At 35.6% G+C, this 23,763-nt stretch overlaps 1 protein-coding gene and 1 pseudogene across 12 annotated transcripts in view; both read left to right on the top strand.

Annotated features, from left to right (window-relative positions):
- OSBPL8 (oxysterol binding protein like 8) overlaps positions 1–23,763 on the top strand; it is a 146,246-nt gene that overhangs the window by 16,145 nt on the left and 106,338 nt on the right. For 7 of the 12 annotated variants that reach the window (XM_036455429.2, XM_036455428.2, XM_036455427.2 and 4 more), the window contains exon 2: positions 13,774–13,882. In XM_036455429.2, the coding sequence (XP_036311322.1) occupies positions 13,841–13,882 (42 nt within the window). In that variant the 5' untranslated portion in view covers positions 13,774–13,840. Of the gene's footprint in view, positions 1–11,106; positions 11,246–13,772; positions 13,883–23,763 lie in introns of those variants that run through there. The other 5 variants (XM_036455435.2, XM_036455432.2, XM_045588272.1 and 2 more) reach the window with 4 other exon arrangements.
- Positions 7,882–9,763, top strand: LOC118728675 (annotated as a pseudogene).

Genomic DNA, 23,763 nt, shown 5'->3' with positions numbered 1-23,763 from the left:
TTGTCTGCTAAAAGCATCTCCTCCTGATGAAAAAGCCCCCCCCCCCCGACCATTTAAGCAATACTATATAATCTATACTACTAAAAGGGTAATGTGTTAATTAGACTGGGTTGACCTGGCAGAGGAAGTTAGGGGGATAAGGCCAGCAGGGGATGGCAGTTGTGGGCGAGATCAGGCTTGCAGGGGAGGGCAGTGGTAGGCGAGATCAGGCTGACGGGGGAGGCCAGTTAGGGGCAATCAGGCAGGCAGAGGCAGTTAGGGGCGATCAGGCCGGCAGGGAAGAGCAGTTAGGGACAAGATCAGGCTGGCATGGGAAGGCAGTTAGGAGCAATCAGGCAGGCAGGCAGGCAGAGAGGTTAGGGGTGATTGAGCTAGCAGGGGGCAAGGTAGGGGCGATCAGGCCAGCAAGCAGAGGGTTTAGGGGTAATCAGGCAGGCAGGCAGGCAGGTGAGCCATTCGTCCCCGATTGTGAGCAGACATCCCCTGAGTGGTTCCCAGATTGGAGAGGGTGCAGGCTGGGCTAAAGAAACTTCCCCCCTCCCCCATGCACAAATTTTGTGCACTGGGCCTCTAGCAAGCAATGCTATACCTCTAGATATCTTGTTGCATAGAGGGGCTTGTGATGGGAAGATTTTATTTTATATTTTTAAGGTATTATTTTTCTTAAGTTAAACTTCCAGATGATACAGTCTGAGAAGCTACCTAATTTGTAAGTATTAATGAATGATAAAAATAAATCTCTTGTCCGCCCACACCGCTTTTTTTAAATCCTCACCTAAGAATATGTTTTTAATTTTTATTACAACATGTTTTTCTTTTAAATATCTTTGTGATATTTAGAGAGATGTGAAGAGAGACAGGGAGGGAGGGAGGGAGGGAGGGAGGGAGGGAGGGAGGGAGGGAGAGAGAGAGAGAGAGAGAGAGAGAGAGAGAGAGAGAGAGAGAGAGAGAGAGAGAGAGAGACAGAGAGAAACATTGATTGGTTGCTTTTTGTAGGCACCCTGGCCAGGGGAACAAACCGTCTACCTTTTGGTGTGTGGATGATCAAGCCACCCAGCCAGGGCTAGTCTTTTTTAAAAAATTAATTATTTAAAATATTTTAAGTTTATCTTCTCTCTTGAAAGTATTACAGATGGCCCTTTTTCCCTCCATTGGCTCCCCTCTCCCCTACTCCTGCTCCCTCCCCAGGCCTTCACTATACTATTGTCTGTCCATAGGTTATGCATATTGGCTGTCCATAGGTTATGAATATAAATTCTTTGGTTAAAATCTTTCCCCCACCCCCCTCTGAAATACATCAGTCTGTTACTTGCTTCATTGTCTCTGGATCTATTTTGTTTGTCATTTATTTTGTTTAATACAGTGGTCGGCAAACTCATTAGTCAACAGAGCCAAATATCAACAGTACAACTATTGGAATTTCTTTGAGAGCCAAATTTTTTAAACTTAAACTATATACGTAGGTACATTGTTATTAACTTAATTAGGGTACTCCTAAGCTGGCCTTTGCTAAAAACTCAAGGGGCCAAGGAGCCACATATGGCTGACCACTGGTTTAATAGATTCCACATATAAATGAGATCATGTGGTGCTTTTCTTTCTCTGACTGGCTTATTTCACCCTGCAAAATATTCTCCATGTCCCTCCGTGCTGTCTGGAAGGATAAGAGATCCTTCCTTTGTATAGTTACACAGTATTCCATTGTGTAAAAACAGTGAGGAGTTTCCTCAAAAAATAAAAAGTGGAACTTCCATTTGACCCAGTGATCCCACTTCTAGGAATATATCCTAAGAAGCCTAAAACACCATTCAGAAAAAATATATGCACCCCTGTGTTCTTAGCAGCGTTATTTACTTCTTTTTTTTTTTTTTTTTTGTAAATATATTTTATTGATTTTTTACAGAGAGGAAGAGTGAGGGATAGAGAGTTAGAAACATCGATGAGAGAAACATCGACCAGCTGCCTTCTACACACCCCCTACTGGGGATGTGCCCGCAATCAAGGTACATGGCCTTGACCGGAATCGAATCTGGGACCCTTGAGTCCGCAGGCCGACGCTCTATCCACTGAGCCAAACTGGCTTCGGCAGCAGCGTTATTTACAATAATTGATTTGAAAACAATCCAAGTGCCCATCAGTAGATGAATGGATAGTTTCTTTTTAATAATACCTTTTCTTTTGAGGTTTCAAAATAATGTTACAAGACAAATTTTTAACTCAATAGATAATTTGAATGCAAGTTACTAAGCAAGGGGCTGAAAATTCAGTGGGAGCTAGATAAACATGTGACTTCTTTGAGAAGTCATGTGGGAAAGGTGAGGAACAGAGAGTAAACTCTTAATTGTGTATGTGGGAAGAGTGAGGAACAGAGAGTAAACTGTTAATTGCACAATTCATTGTATAATCTCCATTGTGGAAAGTGCTAAGAAGAAGAAAAATGGGGTGACATAAGAATTTGCTCACCTAGTGAGGGAGAGGAGGCACGGATAAATACTTGAGCAGAGTAAAAACAATATTTCAGGCAGCACATATTGTTTAAATATCTTGGAACAGCAAACAACTTGGCTTTTGCTAGACACTGAAAGAATTCACTGTGGCTGGAGTATAAAAAAAGAGAATAATAGCATATGATGCAGTAGGCAGACTAGGTCATGCAAAGCTTGATAAACCATGTTAAAGATTTTGTTTTTTTTGCCTTAAGATTCCTTGGAATCTGTTAGAATATTTTAAAGGATCAAGAAATGATCAGGTTTAGAATGATCACTTTAGTTGCTGTGTAGAGAAAGGTTTGGAGGTGACTGGAAAAGATGGTGGGAGATCCATTAGGTGTGTTGAGATTAAGGTCCTATGGCTTTTCCAATGGAGAATTCTGTAGGCCAATGGTTCTCAAAGGGTGTGCCACCTGGAAACTTACTAATAATGCAAATTCTTAGACCTTGGAAATAAAAAAACTTTGGGGGTGGGGCTTAGAAATCTAATTTTGAATAAGTCCTCCAGATGATTCTGATGTATCCTAAAGTTTTTGAACCTCTACTTCAGGTCTTTAGATATATGGTTTTTGAATGCAGGAGAAAGTTTGTAGGCTGGTGGTATAGGTAGGCAGCAGTAACTGCATGAAGGTGGTAGTTCAAAGTAAGAGGAAGAGAAAAGACTAAGAAAGTGAAACCCTGAGATAATTTAGTCCTTGACAGAGTGAGGGGAGTTTGTGAAAGAATAAGAAAGGAATTAGACTACCAGGTTCCAGAGAGTCTTTGAATAAGGGTGTGGCAAAGTAAGTGTTAAATTTAATAGTGATGACCTTTGTGTGAGTATTTGGAGTAAAAGGAGTGAATGAAGTATAATTTCTAATTTAGGACATTCCTTGCCATTTGAACAGATATTTCATATTTAAAAACTATGAGAAATTAAAATAACCTGAGGGCAGCTAACTAGCATAAGATCCTATTAAGAACTATATAATAAAATCTCATTGTTTGGACATACTGATTCTGAAATTAGTCATTTACATAGAGGAGTGAGCTCAAGTTTAGCAATGTCTTTAACCAACTTGCAAGGAACACCATCCTATCTAATAAAAGAGAAATGCAAATTAACCATTACTTTGCTACACTCACCAGCCATGCCTACCAGCCACGACCACCAGCCAATCAGGAATGAGTAAGCAAATTAACCCAACCAAGATGTCTATGGCCACTCAGAGATCAGGAGAGGGAGGCTTGGGTTTTCCCAACGATGGAGGAAGCCAAGCTTTCTGCACACCTGGCCGGCCCAGACCTCCACTTAAGGCTACAAAGTTTCAATTATAGAAGATAAATAAATCCCAACAGAAATGGCTGCCGCCATGGAGCAAGCAAAAGGCTTGGCTCCACTCCAGGCTACAAAGTTTCGATTGTAGAAGATAAATAAATCTCAGACCAGGGCCTCCTCTTGGTCGCCAGGGGGTGTGGCCATCCTACAAATTACCACAGGCTCCTCACCTAGGCCGCCCCATGGCCCAAGGGAACTCCATTCTGATTCTGGACAACTTTCAGGGCAAACCAACTGGCCCCCTCCCATGCACCAGGCCTCTATCCTATCTAATAAAAGAGTAATATGCAAAGTTACTATCACTCCAACACACAGGATGGCTGCCCCCATGTGGTCAAAGATCCTGCCCCCATGTGGACACTACAAGATGGCCAGCAGGGGCGTGGGCAGTTGGGAGGGACCAGGCCTGAAAGGGAGGGTAGTTGGGGGCAACCAAGTCTGTAGGGGAGGGCAGTTAGGGGTGACCAGGCTGGCAGAGGAGGGAAGTTGGGGGCAAACAGGCAGGCAGGGGAACAGTTAGACATCAATCAGGCTGGCAAGAGAGTGGTTAGTGGGTGATCAGGCTGGCAGGCAGAAGTGGTTAGGGACAATCAGGCAGGCAGGTTAGTTAAAAGCCAGCAGTCCCGGATTGTGACAGGGATCTTCGATTGCTGGTTTAGGCCTGATCCCTGCATTATTTGGCCTAAAATGGCATTTGGACATCCCCCAAGGGGTTCCGGATTGGAGAGGGTGCAGGCTGGGCTGAGGGACACCCCACCTACCCGCAGTGCAGGAATTTTGTGCACCTGGTCTCTAGTTGTTAAATAAATTAAGTTTATTTATAGAAATAAAATCTTTAAATTATATTTAAAGGGACTTCTTTCACTGTCATCTCTTTAGCCATTTGAAGTTGATGTGAAAGACTTACATTCCTCATTTTAAAAATAATAAATAATCTTGCCAGGACCGGTTTGGCTCAGTGGATAGAGCATTGGCCTGCGAACTGAAAGGTCGTGGGTTTGATTTCGGTCAAGGGCATGTACCTTGGTTGCAGGCACATCCCCAGTGAGGGGTGTGCAAGAGGCAGCTGGTCGATGTTTCTCTCTCATCGACGTTTCTAACTCTCTGTCCCTCTCAATTCCTCTCTGTGTAAAATCAATAAAATATATTTTAAAAAAAAAAGTAATCTTTAGCAGTATCAGCCTTCCAAAATCTCTTTTAACAACAACAACAAAATAAAAAACAGTAGTGGATCTTAACTAGTATTTTATTATTAATCTCATTAAAACACTTTTTTTCTTAACTTATAGTTCTTAAACTACCCTGTTTCCCTGATAATAAGACAGTGTCTTATATTAATTTTTGCTCCCAAAGATGCACTAGGTCTTATTTTCAGGGGATGTCTTATTTTTCCATGAAGAAGAATACGGTACACATTTATTGTTAAATGAAAATAAAAGAAATTTATTACCTGTATACGGTACGGTAGTACGGTAGTTGTCAACACAAACCAGACAAACTGAATCCTACAGTATCAAGAATTTACTCATTTATTCAATGACAATCATGTCATCATCTTCTGGACCACCATCATAACAATCCAATTCCTGAATTTCCTGGTGAATTTCTTGTGACTCCATTTCTTTCAGAATCAGTGGACCAAATCTCTCATGTTTAGCCTAGGGAGGGCCTTATTTTTGGGGGGATGCCTTATATTTCACTCAGAAGGAAACCTGTAAGTAGGTCTTATTTTCGGAGGATGTCTTATTTTCGGGGAAACACAGTAGATACCTCCTTTTTATGTCTATATACAAGGGTGGGGAAAAGTAGGTTTACTGTTGTGAGTACATGACACACAGAGTTTATTCTCATTAATTTATTATTGTATTTATTCATATTACAACTATAAACCTACTTTTGCCCACCCCTGTATATATAGGAAAGGCTTTGAAAACTGTTTTATAGTATAAAATACTGTCTTCATGAAGAAAATTTTAAGTGAAAAATTATTTATTCTGATGATGTAACACATCAATAATTTTTTATGTTTCATAAATATTTCAGTTATTACTTTGATATGGAACATATGGGCCCAAGAAAGCAATAGTAGATAAGGTCATTCTTTAGTCTCCACATGTTCTACTATGAGCCAAGAGTATTGCTCTGATGTTACATGAAGCAGATAAAACCTTGTTTGTTAGCTGTCACTACATTACATCCTTTCTTACTAAAGGACTTGAATTAATTTAATTTGTAGCTTTGTTGTCTTCACCATAGCTACATTGCTGCTACATTGTTTAAAGGTCAGTATTATTGCCCTCTAACATTTTGTCTCCCATTGTGCATCTCATTCTCCTTATACATTTCTCTCATTCTGGAAACTAAGTTAGCTAATGTTATACTGGCTATCTTATTTATCTCTTCCTAGAGAAAATGTTGAAATGACACTTTTCTGTTCCGTATATAAACTATAGAGAGGAATTACTCTGCCAAATATGTAGAATCTTAATTTAAGGCTTAAGTTAGTTTGAATGCCATAGGAATGCTAATTCTGCATTATTTAAAAAAAAAACAAAACATTTAAATGTATACATGTAAAAACACTTTAGAATTATAAATGTTTAAGAATCCTGATCTTACATTAAGTATCATGCCATGAAATAATTCTTGTAGCTGAATAGTTCTCTTGAGATTATTTTATATCTTGATTTCCAAAATAATCACTTAGAGAGGATTCAGATTCTGGAAAATGTAAAGGGTTTCATAATTTTAGGAATGCAGTGACAGCTGCACAGCAAGTCCATATGTTGCTTAGCTATAATTATATTTTAATAATAATTTTTTTTTTTTTTGAGAAAGAGCTATGGCTAACCTCCAAGAGACTGAAGCAGATGAATGTAAGCATTTATGTTTTTTCAACAGAAAGACTGAACTTTTCCCCCACTTTAAACGTGAAGGTATTTATCTTGTGCTATAGCATCAACTGGATGAAGTAACTATAATGTAAAATTTAAATGAATATTTGCATTAGATGGGAAGATTGCCTTGGTGGTGTTTTTTACTTTTATTTTTATTATTATGCTCCCTTTTATAAACTTGCTGCCACAGGCATGCTAATTTTGACATCTCCTACACGACTTCCTTCTATCCGTTTCTGTTCTGCACATTCCCTTTACCTGCAGTACTGTCTGTCTTTTCAACCATTTTCTTTTAAAATTGGCATCTAAAATTATTTTCTTTAGGTTATTTTATGATTTACTCCATGTATCTGTTACTTATTTTTTTGCTTTTATTTTAATATTTAACATTGGTAGGTATAGATTCAACTAATCTGAGTTGTGTTTCTGTGATGTATCAGGTATAGTGTTAACTATCTCATTTAATTTTTACAGCTATCCTGTGAGTTGTTAGTCCCATTTTACAGATGGGATTAAATACATTTCTAGTTTTAACTGTGCTAGAATTTGAACTATTTTCATTATTTCAAAAACGTTTTTACTGTGTTATTCTGCCTTTGACTATTTCTGTTGTCTTTTTTGCTCTTACCACTTACCCTACGAACATTATTTAAAAAAAACCCCACAAAACACCAAACTACTTTAGTCAGATATAATTTGCATAAAGTAAATTGTACCCATTTAAATTACATAATTTGATGCATTTTGGCAAATGTATACACCTATGTGAATGTGGCCACCACAATAAAAATACAGAACATTTCCATCAGTTCCAAAATCCCTTGTGCATTTTTCCACTTAGTGTTTCTCCTTCCATACATTTTCAACTCTTTCCCAGATGACAGCTGATCTGGATTCTGCCCACTACATATTGTTTTTGTCTGTTTTGAATTTCATATAAATGGAATTTTAGAATATGTACTCTTGTCTGACAATTAAAAGGAAAAATTTAAAATTAAAACCTGGCAAGGCTACTTTAATATTGAAAAAACAAATTATTCTTTTGAGAATTTTCTTGTTCTATAGTGGGGTAATGTCAATATTTTATACTCTTAATTGCTTCTCTTCCTTATTACCTTATTGTGACTAAGATAAACAGCTACTAATGGGCTCTCATCAGTGATTTAATTTCTTTAAAATGTCTAATTAAATAGCAAGTTTAACACTGAAAGATTTTACATTCTGAATACGTAATTCAACCTACCAGAGACCTACCTGTTGGCCTGCCTAGTAGATTTTTTTTACTAATTGTCCCAGATATACCAGCTGTGAAACAGGATTTAAAGATGGGAACCTCTTCATGTCTTACCGGAGTATGTTCCAGGATGTCGGGGATGCTGTTGACTTGGTTCATTTCAAGGGTTCCCTTAAAGAAAAGACAGTTGAATATCTTGATAAGTATGTAGTCAAAGATGGAAAATTGCCTTTGCTTTTGAGTCAGATGAAGGAAGTAGGGAAAGTATTTCTTGCCACCAACAGTGACTATAAATATACAGATAAAATTATGACTTACCTGTTTGATTTCCCACATGGCCCCAAGCCTGGGAGCTCCCATCGACCATGGCTCCCATTTGACCTAATCTTGGTGGATGCATGGAAACCACTCTTTTTTGGAGAAGGCACAGTACTTTGTCAGGTGGATACCAAAACTGGCAAGCTAAAAATTGGTACCTACACAGGGCCCTTACAGCATGGTATTGTCTACTCAGGAGGTTCATCTGATATAATCTGTGATCTGTTGGGAGCCAAGGGCAAGGACATTTTGTATATTGAAGATCATATTTTTGGGGACATTTTGAAATCAAAGGAGCGACAAGGGTGACGAACTTTCTTGGTGATTCCTGAACTTGCACAGGAGCTTCATGTCTGGACTGATAAGAGTTCACTTTTTGAAGAGCTTCAGAGCTTGGATATTTTCTTGGCTGAACTCTACTAGCACCTTGACAGCAGCAGCAATGAGTGCTCAGACATTGGCTCCATCCAGAGATGTATAAAGAAAGTATCTCATGACATGGACATGTGCTATGGAATGATGGGAAGCCTGTTTCAAAGTGGCTCCCGGAAAACCCTCTTTGCCAGTCAGGTGATGTGTTATGCTGACCTCTACGCCGCATCTTTCATCAACCTGTTGTATTACCCGTTCAGCTACCTCTTCAGAGCTTCCCACTTCTTGATGCCTCATGAATCTATGGTGGAACACACCCATGTAGATATCAGTGAGATGGAGTCCCTGCTCGCCACTCGGAACCGTACTTAAGTGGATTTCAAAGATACTGACTACAAGCGGCACCAGTTGACACGGTCGATTAGTGAGATTAAACCCCCCAACCTATTCCCATCACTGCCATGATGAAGATGATGATGAAGAGGAGGAAGAGGAAGAATAAGAATGAAAACCAAAACGCTGAACACCCATTAAACCAGTTCTGGCAGGACTCACAGGAGCAGACCATGTCCCTGCTTGGGTCCTAGCGGGAGTGGGGGGGGGGGGCATTCCATTAAAGATATATCTGAAAAGTTTCTGAAGCCCTTAAGACAATTCTAATCATAGGAAGATACTGGTTTTAGTTTTGTGTGTCTACACTCTTTACAGAAGGTTTAAAATTGTAATGGAGTCTGAATTAGGAAAAAGGAAGGGTAAAATCTGGGCTGAATTGCATGAAGATGGCTCCGTTGTGGCTTGTGACCCTGTTTCCTTGTCTTGTTTCATCATCAGTCTGTTAAGTGTCTCAGGTGGAAGGAGGAAGATGATGGAAGAGGTGATCCAAAAATGCTGTTATGTTACAAATTGTGCTCTTACTCCAAAATCCATCTTTTTCAGTGCATTACATAGTATTGTATGTCAGTGGAGAAATATATTGTTTCCAGGATCAAATGTAGTCTTCTGTTTAGGTCACAGTTCCTTGTGTTCTCTGCTTGCTGTAGGGCTGATTTGAAATGGACTACAGCAGTTTCATTTTGAGGCAAAAGTTTCATCTGTTTCTATAGTTCTATGATTGATAAGCTTTTTTGTTTTTTTCTTTTCAAAAAACAATCTTCTCATCTGTGACAGATCTAAAGAAAGAATTTAGTTGAAAGAGGACAAAGGAATAGGCCCCCCAAAAGGAAAAGGAGGAACTTTCTTATATTACAGCATAACTGAGTAATTCATTGGTATGGGCTATATTGTGTAGCTTGTGCTACTGAATTCCAGCACTCTCTATCCTCTCAAGTTGAGTGCTGAGTTACATTGTCAAGCAGTAGAAGATAGAACGTGGGATCTGAAAGCCAAAATTTTACAAAAGCTGAGGGCACAATCAGTGTGAATGAATTCACTTCAGAATCCCAAAAATCACTTCTTGTCTTGAACAAGATGGATCATTACTGTATACACTAGGGAAAAAGGGATATTATCCCAGAACAATGGTGTAGACTCCTAACTTTATGCTTCATTCTTGTGTCATTGGTCAACATGGAAGGGTCAGTTAGTTCTAGAACTCAATAAAGTATAATATTTCTTAAAAAAAAAAAAAAGGCAAGTTTAAATTTAAATACAGAGTTGGGTGAAATAGGACTAATCTCATATATGGGTACTTTTTTCTTTTCCATTCTTTCATCTGCTCACACCTCCTTCCCCATTATCTCATTATCACTAATGCAATGTACAGTGCTATTGGAAAGAAGAGAGGCTTCCCGCCTTAGGGCTTATGCATATTCTCTAGTTGGGATCTGTTTCTTTCCATTCTTTCTTTAGCTAGCTACCACTCATTCTCTAGGTCTCAACTTAAAACATCACTTCATATGAGAAGCTTCCCATGACCTCATGGACTTTATATGAGGTTGTAGACCATGTGTATTTTGTGCACTTTGATTCTCTAGGAGATAGTGGGATGCTTGGCACATATCAGGCCCTTATTAATTGGTATACTAATAAACTGTCATCATGAATGTTTGGATCTAAATGGCAGAGTCAGATGGATAAACAAATTAAGAAATACAATGTACTCAGTTTAATACTAGAAGCAGTTTGAATTCACAGAGAAGGAAACAATTCTGCACAAGAGGAGAACTGGAGTCTATTTGCTCTTCTTTTCCTTTTTAGAACTAGTACGATATTAGTATCTATTTTTCAAGTTCATTCATTTAAAAACATTCGGAATATCTGTTCATGCCAAAATGTTCATAACAAAGCTTTCCAAAACAGTTAAATTATCAATATTTTGTTTCTTGTAGCCTTTTGTTTAAAGTTGTTTTCTCTGAGATGTTTTACAGGATGGTGTGTGGGAGGTAAGTGAGAGGGAAAACTGATTCTTGTTTCTGGTAGTTTTTATTAAACTAATATGCTCTTGTATATCATTTTTCTTTTTAGGTTCTTGAAGCCAGTTTTGAAATTTACCATTGTCATCTATCTGGGCAACTATAACTTGCCTTTGTTGTATATACAATTATAGAGGTATTAATTATCATTCTTAAAACAATTAGTTTAAGTGTCAGGTGGTAGAAGAATGTAAATGAATACATTAAAAATAGATAATATTTATGTTTAATGTTTTTCATAGATAGTTGATAATGTACTATTAATTTACCTTTATAATTAAAATTTCATCTATATTATGTAATTAGTATAAAATATTTTCAAGACCTCACCTAAAAATTTAAAATTATAGTGACCTCCAGAAACATCTAGAGAGCATGAAAATGATTATTTTATTAGTCTTTAAGCTTTATTTTTTTTTCTGTTTCCTTCTTTTCTCTTGACACCTTATTCTTTCATTTCTGTAATAGAATTCAATATGAAGATCCATATTATCTTTTACTTAAAATTATTTATTTTTTTATTCTCTAGAGTTTTACATATGTCTTCTTTTCCCCGATTGACACCCCTGCCCCCAGCCATTCCCACCCTGAGCAAGCCCCCCCAACCCAGTGTCTGTGTCCATTGCTTATGCTAATGTGCATGCACACAAGTCCTTTGGTTGTTCTCCAACCTCCCCCCCTTCCCAGCCATTTGTCTCTGGATCTATTCTTGTTCATCAAAATATGTTGATCGTTATATCCCATATACGAGTGACATCACGTGATATCTGTCTTTCTCTGACTGGCTTATTCCATCCATGCTGTTGCAAAGGGTAAAAGTTCATTTTTTATAGCAGCATAGTATTCCATTTTATAGATGTACCACAGTTTAATCCATTCATCTGCTGATGGGCACTTAAGTAGTTTCCAAATCTTAACTATTGTAAATTGTGCTGCTATGAACATAAGGGTGCATATATCCTTTCTGATTGGTGTTTCTGGTTTCTTGGGATATAGTCCTAGAAGTGGGATTATTGGGTCAAATGTGAGTTCAATTTTTAACTTTTTGAGGAAACACCATACTGTCTTCCACAGTGGCTGCACCGACCGGTCTGCATTCCCATCAGCAGTGCAGGTTTCTTTTTTTCCATATCCTTGCCAGCACACATGGTTTGTTGATGATAGCCATTCTAACAGGTGTGAGATGGTACCTCATTGTTGTTTTGATTTGCATCTCTTGGATGATTAGTGACTTTGAGCATGTTTTCATATGTCTTTCAGCCTTCTGTATGTCCTCTTTTGAAAAGTGTCTATTTAGGTTCTTTGCCCATTTTTTGATTGGATTATCTTTCTTTTGTTAAGTTTTATTAGTTCTCTGTAAATTTTGGAGATTAAGCTCTTATCTGAAATATCATTGGCAAATATGTTCTCCCATGCAGTGGGCTTTCTTGTTGTTTTGTTGATGGTTTCTTTTGCTGTGCAGAAACTTTTTATTTTGATGTAGTCTCATTTCTATGGCTCATGAGCCGCAGTTTGCCAAGCACGGACCTAGGAGGCCAGGGTTCCATTCCCAGTCAGGGGACATACCAGGGGCGTGCAGGAGCCATCTAGTGAATGGTTCTCTCTCATCACTGATGTTTTTATCTCTCCCTCTCTGCTCCTCTCTCTGAAATCAACAAAAATATATTAAAAAAATATTTTCCCCAGCATTTATATGTCAATATAGCCTTTTATACTTGCAGAAAAAAAAGTAGTGTTTTTACAACTTCAAGAAATGACTAGAAATCTACTGATTTGTTGAGTTATGTTAGATAGCTGTTTTAAGGAAGAATTATTAGAGAGGTTATTAGAGACTTCTGAATACCTAGGAGATCTGCTTGGAGTTTTTGTTAGTTTAAACGTTCAATAAAAAAGACCTGTGATGAAGATACTTTTTCTAAGACTTTCAAAATAAAAATAAGTATAAAAGTAATACAAGTTCATTATAAAAATTAAAAAATGCACACAAAGAATATTTTACATTTCCACCTCATGTGTCATGGTCTTCTTTACAGTTTAGTATGTCTAGAGCTATCTCATTTTTTAAAAAATATTGTATGATATTTCTATTTATGTCTGTAATCTAGTTTAAGCAAGCTCCTGCTGATGGACATTGTTTCCAGTTTTTCCATCATATTTATTACTTTCTTGGATGTGTTGATTTATATATCTTTGTGCATTTGTGAAAGTATATATATATGGAATAATCCCTAGCTTTGAAATTGTTGGATGAAAGCATTTGTATTTTAAATTGTCCCTAAAAAAAACAAAAAAAAAAAACCCACAAAAAAACACTTTAGGATTTATATTCTTATCACAAAAATGTATGAGAATACCTGTTTTCCTACATGCTCACCAATGTTGGATATTAGCACACTCTTTAGTTTTTGCTAATGTAATATCAAAATAACTAATATCTAATATTTCATTAATTTAAAGCAGATTTAAATATCTTTTTAATAAAGTTTTCAACAATCTCATGTCTTGAACCCTGTTCTTGCTATTTGTCCTCACTTGGAATATTTTCTTCTAACGTTTTTCTCTGAAACTTTACCATTTTCCAAGATACTTTAAAATCTGTGGATTTTCCCCCCCATTTTTGAATTTCTCAGTAACCTCATCCTAAAATGATTTCTCTCTTCTAACATACTTAATGCTTCATTTTCCACTTGTCACAATTTTATTACTCCTAATACATATTATTTTCTTTTTCTAGAATTTCCAGATTCACAGGATGAATAAACATTAGTGGAAAGAGAAGCATAAACCTATCTTCTTTCACTATGGAAGCAAGTTTGACAGATGGAGAACTTGATCGAATTTTGGTGAGTGGTTCAAATATAATAAGGTACTATCATCTACAGCTATGAAGTGTTTTATTTAAGTCATGATTTTATTTTAAAAATGTATTACAAACAAACTTTAAAAAAATAATACTTAAACTCCTTGTTGATGTGAAAGTTACAGATAGTCTATTATAAATCCTATTGGAGCACAACCTAATCAGTTTTCTGATTTTTTTTTTGCCCCATCTCCTCCCTTTATCCACTTTCTAGTGGTATAGTGTAAGATATACTGATATAATAGTTTATGTTTATGTTTTCCTCAAAACTTTCTGCCTTATAAGAGAATTATATTAAGTTGAGGAAATTAAGTGCCTCCAAATCTCACATCATGTGAATTTATGAGCAGGTGGAGTAAAACAGTTAATTAAGAACATTTGCCACATATATTCTTTCTATAAAAGTCTGAAGATTTAATAAACATTACAGCCTTGTGATTGTGATTAAATTGTATTCTGAAATTAAATAAGTAAGAATAGTGGTTAAGTATACCTTAACAAAAAATAAAAAATAAAATCCACCAGCAGGATATATTAAATGATGATTTGTCATTGTACAAAAAAATGTCCCATGATAATTTCATTTTCAATTCTCCTATAGCATTTTGAGAGATCCCATTAGATATTGATTTGTACGCTCTTTATTAGAAATGTTTCTGTTACGTAAAGTAAGGATGGTAACTGCATAAACTGTCAGTTTGGAAGCTGATTTGTTAGGTGGGAGATCCTTGACAAATTTGTATTGTTGGAATAATGTGAAGGTCAGATTGTCTATCTTTCACATTGCTATGGAGTTGAGAGTCACTAGTATATTGAGAGGTTTGTAAATTTTAACTTGGTGAATGTCCTTTGTTCAGACTCAAATGTAGGAACAGTCTAATGATTGACAGCAAAATGCAATTTTGCTTAACTGTATTAATTTGGTCCCAACCTTTCTTGAATTTCTGCTTCGAATTTGTTTTACTTTCTTAAGTGGTCAAAAATAGTTAAACTTTAAAATGATGACTTGTTAATAGTAAATAAAATGAACATGGAAAAAGCTTGATTTGTGAAGGTTATTGTCATGATGCTTATAAATGGAAAACTGATGGTAAGTTATTTTATTTCACTATAATTTCAGAAACAAAGTTAAAATTAAGAGTCCTGTCTTAAAACATGGTGTATACTTTTCTATAAGTAACATCTTATTTAAAGCTAATGGTCTTTCAAAGTCATTTTAGTTGAAGTATTTTAAATCTCTCAGTGATAATAAAAATGCTAGTAATAGCAACAATAGCTATTTTCTAAGTCTGTACTTTGTGAGACTATCCTCATAACAGCCATTAAAGGTAAATATTTGTTTATCCTTACTTTTGTAGGTGGGCAAATAGATCATGGAAATTTATTATTTTCCCTAAGAACTCACAGCTTAAGTGGTAGACCTATCTGTCTCTGAATACTTTGCCACGAAGGTATTCACTGTAGATATGTCTTTCTGAATAAAATTGCTTTAAATTTATTGTTACCTGTTAAAATATGTATCTAAGTAGGTAGCATTAAATTCTAAAGCTGAATACATGCACTGTATTAATGAAGTTTTAACCATTTTTATGGTAAATTCTGTTGCTTTTGAGAGGTTGGAGCAAGTTATTTTAAAAGCAATGAGAACAATTTTCTATATTTGTTCATTAAATTTCTTCAGGGAAATATTATAGCTTATTTTAGAGAGAAAACCAGTACTTTCTATATGAACTATTGATATATTCTGTACTTGAAAATAATCTTGAGATCCACTTTTGAGTTACTCATTAATGAAATGTCACCTTTGACTGTCATGGCCTAAGCCTAAGCTAGTTACTGTTTAGACTTAGGGGAAGTGAGCTAAAAACATGGGCCCTGTAGACATTTAGCTGTGAGTTAAAATCTCAGCTCCGTTGCTTAGTTATATAACCTGGGTAATTAATTAAATTCTCTGGATTTCTAGTTTCTCATTTATTAAATAAAGATAATAGTAATATCTACCTTTGAGTTGTTTTGAGTTTTAATTGAGATAATATAAAGTGCCTATTACAAATCCATATACATTGTAAATATTCAATAAAATCTATTGTTATTGTTATTGTTAATATAATAAGCATTTAATTTTAAGCCTCTCTCTAAAATGATAAATAATTAGAAGGCAGGAGAGGCAATAAATACATTGAAAAAAGCCCAAAGCTATTCAGTAATTCTGGCTTTACACTATCTCTGATTCCCAGTTTTTCTACCTAAAATATTGAGGCAAATATTCTATTTCAGTAAAAAAATATATCAGCAGGAATACGATAGGGGCCGTATGATCTAGTGAAACCAGAAAGTTCTTTGAAAATATAAAGCAGTGTGTTAGGATGAGGTGGCAGTGTTTTAAAAGTCTGATTGCATGCATTGGTTTTTAAAAATACTATTAGTAAACTTTTTTTTGCAATATATTCTTTGTGCCAAGTACTGTGACAGGGGAAGTTAATGCGGACAGATGCACAATGTAATCTTTTTGAATTATGTTTATTTTTGGGAAGACTAGGTAGAGGGACAGATAGAAAAGGCAGTAATAGCATTTACTAAGTGTTAAGTGAGGGGCATAAACAAGGCTTACGTCACAAGTTGTGAAAATTGGGCGGTTGCTATACACTGGGGTAGGTAGAGAAGCTTTCATGTGAGAACATAAACTTTGAATAGTACAGGTAATAGGGAATACAGGTAATAGAGAGAATAGCAGGAGGCAAGGCTAAGTGGAGAATTAATTGTTCAAGGTTTATTCAGAGGGAAATAAGTAGAAAAATTAACTAAGGTATATTGAAAGGGAATGGTGTTTACAGAAATAATAATCAGTGTAGCTGATACCAGGGATTTTGAACTTGGTTCTGTAGGCAATGTTACGTTATAGAATATTTCTATGTAATTGGATAAGATGAATCTGGAAGCAGTATACAAAATGATTTGGAGGAGAGCTAAATATATGAGTTACGATACCATTATAGTAGTTTTAGTGTGAAGTTGTAAAACCTTGATCTCAGTATGACTTTAGTGCCCATTCATTTAAGTTTCTTCTTCCATATGAGATTAATCTATTTTTTAAAATGTTTTACTGATTTTATTTATTTGTTTGTTTGTTTGTTTTTTAGAGGGGGGGGAAGAGGGATAGAGAGATAGAAACATCTCTGAAAGAAACATCTATCGGCTGCCTCCTGCATAACCTCCAATGGGGATCAAGCCCACAACCTATGCATGTGTCTTGACCTGGAATCGAACCATTGACCTCGGTTCATGGGTCAATGCTCAACCATTGAGCCATGCCAGACAATATTTCTAGTTTTTAAAAATGTATTCATTATTCTAGTTGCCTATAGTTCTATTTTTGAGGTAGTGTTGTTAGTCTTAGGTGGTAAATACTGAAAAATATGGATTGAATCTCTTTATTTGTGGTACTAAATATACTTCAGAACACAGTGTACATTTAATATGTCTTAAAACATTTTGCAAAAGTCCAGAATTTATATCACTTTAGAAATAAACCACTAAGAAATACCTACTTCAAGTATAGGAGTCAACTTTCTATTAATAAATTGAGGTAGACTAAAATATCCTTTTAGATAAAAAAAAATTGAATATGTTTCTTAAGGAAAGTCATTAAATCTTTGAATATTTTCTATATTATTTCTCTGACCAGAAGTAACTGCTTTATAAACTATAGTAGCGTCAAAATCTTTTATTGTATTAAAATTATTATATAAATGTTTTTAAAAATATGTGTATTTTTATTGATTTCAGAGAGGAAGGGAAAGGCAGAGAGAGATAGAAACATCAATGATAAGAGATAATCATTGATTGGCTGCCTCCATGCCTCCCACTAGGGGTTAAGCCCGCAACCCCAGCATGTGTCGTGATGGGGAATTGAACCATAACCTCCTGGCTCAACCACTGAGCCACTCCAGCTGGGCCTCCTGTTCGTTTTTAATTTTTCTTTTCAATATATTGAAGAAATAAAGTAGTCTGTCCTGGATTTTCCACAATCTGGATTTTTCTCATGGTAATTGTTTAATGTATTCTTCAGTCACTTATCTTTCTTGCAAATTGGTCAGTCGGATTAGATGCTTGCTCAGATTCAGGTTCACTTTTTTTTTTTTAAATAATACTTTATTGACAGTGTGTGTATTATCAGGAGACATAATTAGTTTGTCTCTCTTGTAATAATAACAGCCTTTGATGATCATTGCCTAGATCTGTTTATTATTATTATAATCTGTTCATTATAATAAATGAATATTATAATTGGCTTAGAAAAAAATGGGAGCTGGAGAGAATGACCGACTAGCCTCTACTTTAAAGCAAGCAAACCCACCAGCTTACATTTTGTTAGGTATTTTGTCTTTCCGTCATTTTACATTTAGCCTTCTACTGAAGGGAGACATTTAATAAAATGATAAAACAATTTGATAGGGTTGATTTTTGCTATATTAACATCTGAAAGTTACAAGTTAGTAGTCTTTAAATATTTGTAATGTTTAAACTAACCAAGTGGGAAAATATTGCTCAGTATTTCCTATTATATGAGTACCTAATTCTATCTTATATCTTCATTTTTTGGACTTGTTAGAGGTGATCTTGTTCTTCTTAGAGGCTTGAGTAATGTAAAAAAATTTGCTGGCATATGATGGAACTCTGGAACTCCTTCAGACCCTTTCATAGAATCTGTGAGGCCAAAATTATTTTTGTAGCAATATGATGGTATTTGATGTTAATTGCCTTTTTTCTCATCCTCTCATAAGTATAAAGTGCACTTTTTCAGAGCTGTATGAGATGTGATGATGCCATTTCTCTGCTGAATAATGGATGTATACTTGTGTGTTCTTGTTTTTAGATTTTGCTAGTTTAATTTTTTTCTAGGCAGTATTTTTTTCTTTATATAATAAACTTAATTTTTTAGAATAGTTTTAGTAAATTCTCACTTGACATCATTGATAAGATCTGTGACTTTAAGCAAGATGATTTATAACAACTACTTTTACCATAGGCTAATTGATACAAATGAGAGTTAAGTTCCTATAGCATCTCATCAACATTATACAGTGTTGAAGGAACCACATTAATTCAAGACCTGCTGTACAAAAAAATTGTGAACATAGTACAGAGTTGCTGTATTCCTTTTCCACAGTTTTTCCTTTTATCACCCTAGTAGCCTATATTTGATATAATTAATGACTCCATATTGAATTTTTTTATTGATTTTTTTTTTTTTTTTTTTTTTTTTTTTTTTTACAGAGAGGAAGGGAGAGGGATGAAGAGCTAGAAACATCAATGAAAGAGAAACACTGATCAGCTGCCTCCTGCACACACCCCACTGGGGATGTGCCTGAAACCGAGGTACATGCCCTTGATCTGAATCGAACCTGGGACCTTTCAGTCTGCAGACCGATGCTCTATCCATTGAGCCACATTGGCCAGGCCTTATTGAAATATTAACTGAAGTCCATACTGGACTCAGATTGCCCTAGCTGTTGCCTACTATTCTTTTTCTGTTCTAGGATCACATCTAGGGTAGCACATTATATTTAATCGGCTTGCTTCCTTAGGGCCCACTTGGCTATGATAGTTTCTCGGGATCTACTTGTTTTTGATGACCTTGATGGTGTTGAGAAGTACTGATCAGATATTTTGTACAAAGTTCCTCAATTGGAATTTGTTCGATATTTTTCTCATGATTAGCCTGTGTTTATGGTTTTGGGGAGGATATCACAAAGGTAAATACCATTTTATCACATTATCAAGAATATATACTATCAACATGACTTACTACCTTTGATATTGACCTTGATAGTGAATAATGAATAGATGAGTTAGTGAATTTCTCATATAGCAAATATAAATAGGTATAATCCATATAAATAACATCGCTTTGGAGTCCTCAGTAATTTTTAGGATTATCAAGGAATCTGGAAACCCAAACATTTTAGAATTGCTTAAATCTTCAGTCACCAACACTTAGAAGAATAATTGTTAAGAAAAGACAGACCTAGAAGGTGATGGGGATGGTATGAGGGATCGGTGACCAAGATTAAATTTTGCCTGTTTAGTAATTGAACTCAGCATTAAGACATGATCTATACCTTCAAAGGAATTATTTTGTTGTTGCTATTATTTTCTTTCTTTATGTTGACATTTAACAGATATCTGTTGAATGCTGACTTACTTTGTTTTTACTAGGTTTTAATATTTTATCTGATTCATATAATTTGCAAATATTTTTTCTCTTTCTTTTAAATCCCTACACATGCATACACAAAACCTGAGTCTTTGCTTTTGTGTATGCATGTCTAAGGGTGAGAGTTGGGATAGTCTATAGCTTTTCATATTTTTCAAGAAATGTACTCATTTTATGTAGGTTTCAAACTTAATTAAGATTTAATATATTTTATTTAAAAAACCCATTATGTCCTCTTTGGGGGTCTTCTATTTTGTGAATGTGGCATTTTTGCTTCTTACATCTCTCAAGTTTTTTTTTATATTTTTCATCTCTTTCCCCCTTGCACTTTCTTGTTGAATTCTTTTATTATTATTCCAGCTCACTAATTTATTATCGTGTCTTTTTGTTGTTGTTGAAACTTGCTGAATACTTTATTTTACTATGCTATTTTATAGCTGGTATTGCTAGCTGTTTTCTTTATGATTGCTTGGTTCTGCTTTATTTTTACAATATTTCTCCCATGTCTTTATTATGATTATTTTAAACTTAGTTCACTAATTTTTGTTTCTTCTCCCAAGATTTTCCAGTTTGTTTTCTTTCACAGCACTTGGGCTCCATAGGACATTAATTATTTTTGTTTGTGAGCTTATACTTTCTTGGAAATAATATTCTCCTGGGAATATTAACTGCCTTGTCTTATACTGTCCCAGATACAGAGACTCTTTTGTTCAACCTAGGGAATACATGTGTTAGGGTAGAGAATTTCTTGTTAAAATCATTGCTTCGTTATTCCTCATTTGCCCCTTCCACTCTTATGTTCTGTTTCTTATAAAACTTTTTGTATTTGTGCTGTGGGTCACAATTCTTTTCCAAAGGTTGCCTCCTTATTTATATTCAATTCATTTGGGGAAAGGGCGGTGGAAGGTAGTGGTCAATTTCTTCATTGGCACTTATGTGCATATTGCAACTGTACATGTGCACAGTTTAAAAACAAGTGTCTTTATAATTGTGTTTAATGCCTCTGGTTGGTTTAAAATCTTTTTCTGCCCTGGTGGTAAAGACAGGAAGGACAATGATCTGTCCATTATTACAAAGAGAAAATGGGCACAGAATGATGGCTCTCAATCTTACTTCCTACCTTCACCTCCCTTACCTTTCCTCCATCTGTGGTACTATACTCTCTCCTACTCGAAGGTTGCTCCCCATCCATTCATCACTAGGCATGGCTTTAGGGAGGGTGTTAGTTACTTATAAGTAACTCGGTTCCCATTTGCAAAAGAAATCGATTACTACTTTCTTTTTGGCTTTGTGTTCGCAGCATGAAGAATGGCTAAGGTGGTGGCTGAAAATGGACGAAGGATTCAAAAGAACAGTAGCTATATTGGGCAGTTCATTAATATAAGATCTTTGCCCACTGTGACATGCCTACAATTTAAAGGTCAAAAGTAGAACCATTAAGGTAGCTATCTCTCAAGTAAATAGATTATGCCATTTACCCAGTAGATTTCTTTTTTTGCTAAATTAGACTCGAAGAGGAAAATTGACTTTTTAAAGATTTATTATTTCTTTCAATATCCATAAATAATGCAATATTTAGTTTTTTTAAATATATGTATTAAAGATTTTTCATAAGCATTATTGCTGTTACTCCTTCATTTTAAGACATGCAGGTGCATCTTGTAAGCAGGATATAATTAAAGTCAAGACACCTACAGCTCTACCTTAAACTCTTAATTATAATTACGTGCATTAAGAATCTTAAAAAAAATTTCTTCCTACTTAAAAATAAAATAACATGGGAGTCCCATAAACCTCAGAAAGAGTTTTATGCAAAGCATTAGGGTTTTATCACGTTGGAGATACATGAAGATAAATTTGATTTAAAGTTAGAGAAAATCTTTACCTACCAACTGTGATGGGAGAGCAAGGAAGAATTTTTATCCAGACTCAAGATCACTTTAGTAGGTTTTCATTAACTTATGAGGATTTCAGAAGTACCCTATTTTAAATTTAAATATAATTTAATATAAATTTAAAGTGAAAACAGCAGCAATGGAGCAAGAGTGAGTTTGGGGGAGAGAATGAATTTTTTAGTGTGTGTATATGTATATGGATTTATATTAATGTAAGTACATGTACATACACGAATATAATGTATACATTAATATAATGTATACATATGCACACATACACATAGAATTTAATTTTGGTCAAACATTTATTGAGTTTAGCCAACTAACCTACCTTCAGTGAGTATACAGGTATGTTGCTAGTTTTTTTTACTATATTGTGTTCAGAGCAGGTTTTTAAGTCTTACAGGGAATGTTTACTGCTTTAGGGGAATTAGTAGAAAGTAAAACTAGAGGAAATGAGTAACAGCTAACATTTATTAACCCTTTGCACTCCGCTGTCCCCTCTCAGGGGACATTGGAATTCTAGCATATCATTCGGATGTCCCCTCTAAGGGGAGATTGCAGTTTGTTAGTGATTGCGGGGAATTGAGTTTCCGCCGCAAAGTAGCGTCGAGTAGCTGGTAGCCAATGTCCAGAATGGTTCGGAGTGCAAAGGGTTAAATTTCTATTATGGCCCCACCAGTTTGGTTCAGGAACCAACCAGGAGGTTGCTGGTTCGATTGCTGGTCAAGTCACATGACCTGGTTGCAGGCTCCATCCTCAGTATGGGCCATGCAGGAGGCAGCCAATTGATGATGTTCCTTTGTCATGGTTGTTTTTGGGCTACTGCATTTGTGTGGAGAGAAAACAATTTTTTGCACACTTATTATGAGCTGACCTCGGCTTGATGTCTCCCATACTTAAACAGACATGTTTTATACTTAGCCTTTTTTATATATTCCTTTAAAGTTTTTATATACATTGCCTAATGTATACTTTGAAAAGTATGTAGTACATGATTTATTTTATTTAACTCAAAGCTTTGTTCTCCTGTAACTAATTTTGACTTTTTTATCTGGGGTGAATATTTGGGCATTTAGGCACTATGTAGTTGCTGACACATGAAGAGCCGTTGCTAACTGCATTTTTATGTGGTAGATACTATGAATTATGAAGGTTGATGTTTCCATAATATTATTCGCAATCTTGTCTGTGTCTTGCTACTGAACACCATGATATACTAATCCGTCTTATGTTAGAAATAGAATAGACTGAAGAAATAGAAAACTCTAGAAGGAAAGTATTTGTTATATAGTCCTTATGTCTTTTCAATTATAGTTGACATTCAATATTATATTAGTTTTAGGTGTACAGCATCATGCTTAGACATTTATATAACTTATAAAGTGATCTCCTGATAAGTCTAGTACTCCACCTGACATCATACATAATAGTTATTAAAATATTAGAGGCCCAGTGCACGAAATTTGTGCATGGGGAAGGGGGATCCCTCAGCCCAGCCTGCACCCTCTCTAATCTGGCACTACTCCGGGGATGAGCTATACATGAGCTATCTCATAGAACTAGTTTCATACCTAACCCAGCATGATTGTTATGTGATAACATGGTTTCTGTTGGGCTGTTAATTCATAACATTTTTAGTAACCGTGGATGATTAGGTCAGATATAGAGGAGAATATTAGTAAGGTCAAAGGCCAAGATTATGGGTTTATTTATTTTTTTAGTAGACAATCACCCCCCCACCCCCGATTT

The sequence above is a fragment of the Pipistrellus kuhlii genome, unplaced genomic scaffold (genome assembly GCF_014108245.1).
Source record: "Pipistrellus kuhlii isolate mPipKuh1 unplaced genomic scaffold, mPipKuh1.p scaffold_m20_p_3, whole genome shotgun sequence".
NCBI lineage: Eukaryota > Metazoa > Chordata > Mammalia > Chiroptera > Vespertilionidae > Pipistrellus > Pipistrellus kuhlii.
The sequence above is the reverse complement of the archived record's forward strand: the minus strand, read 5'-3'. Positions and strand labels throughout refer to the sequence as shown.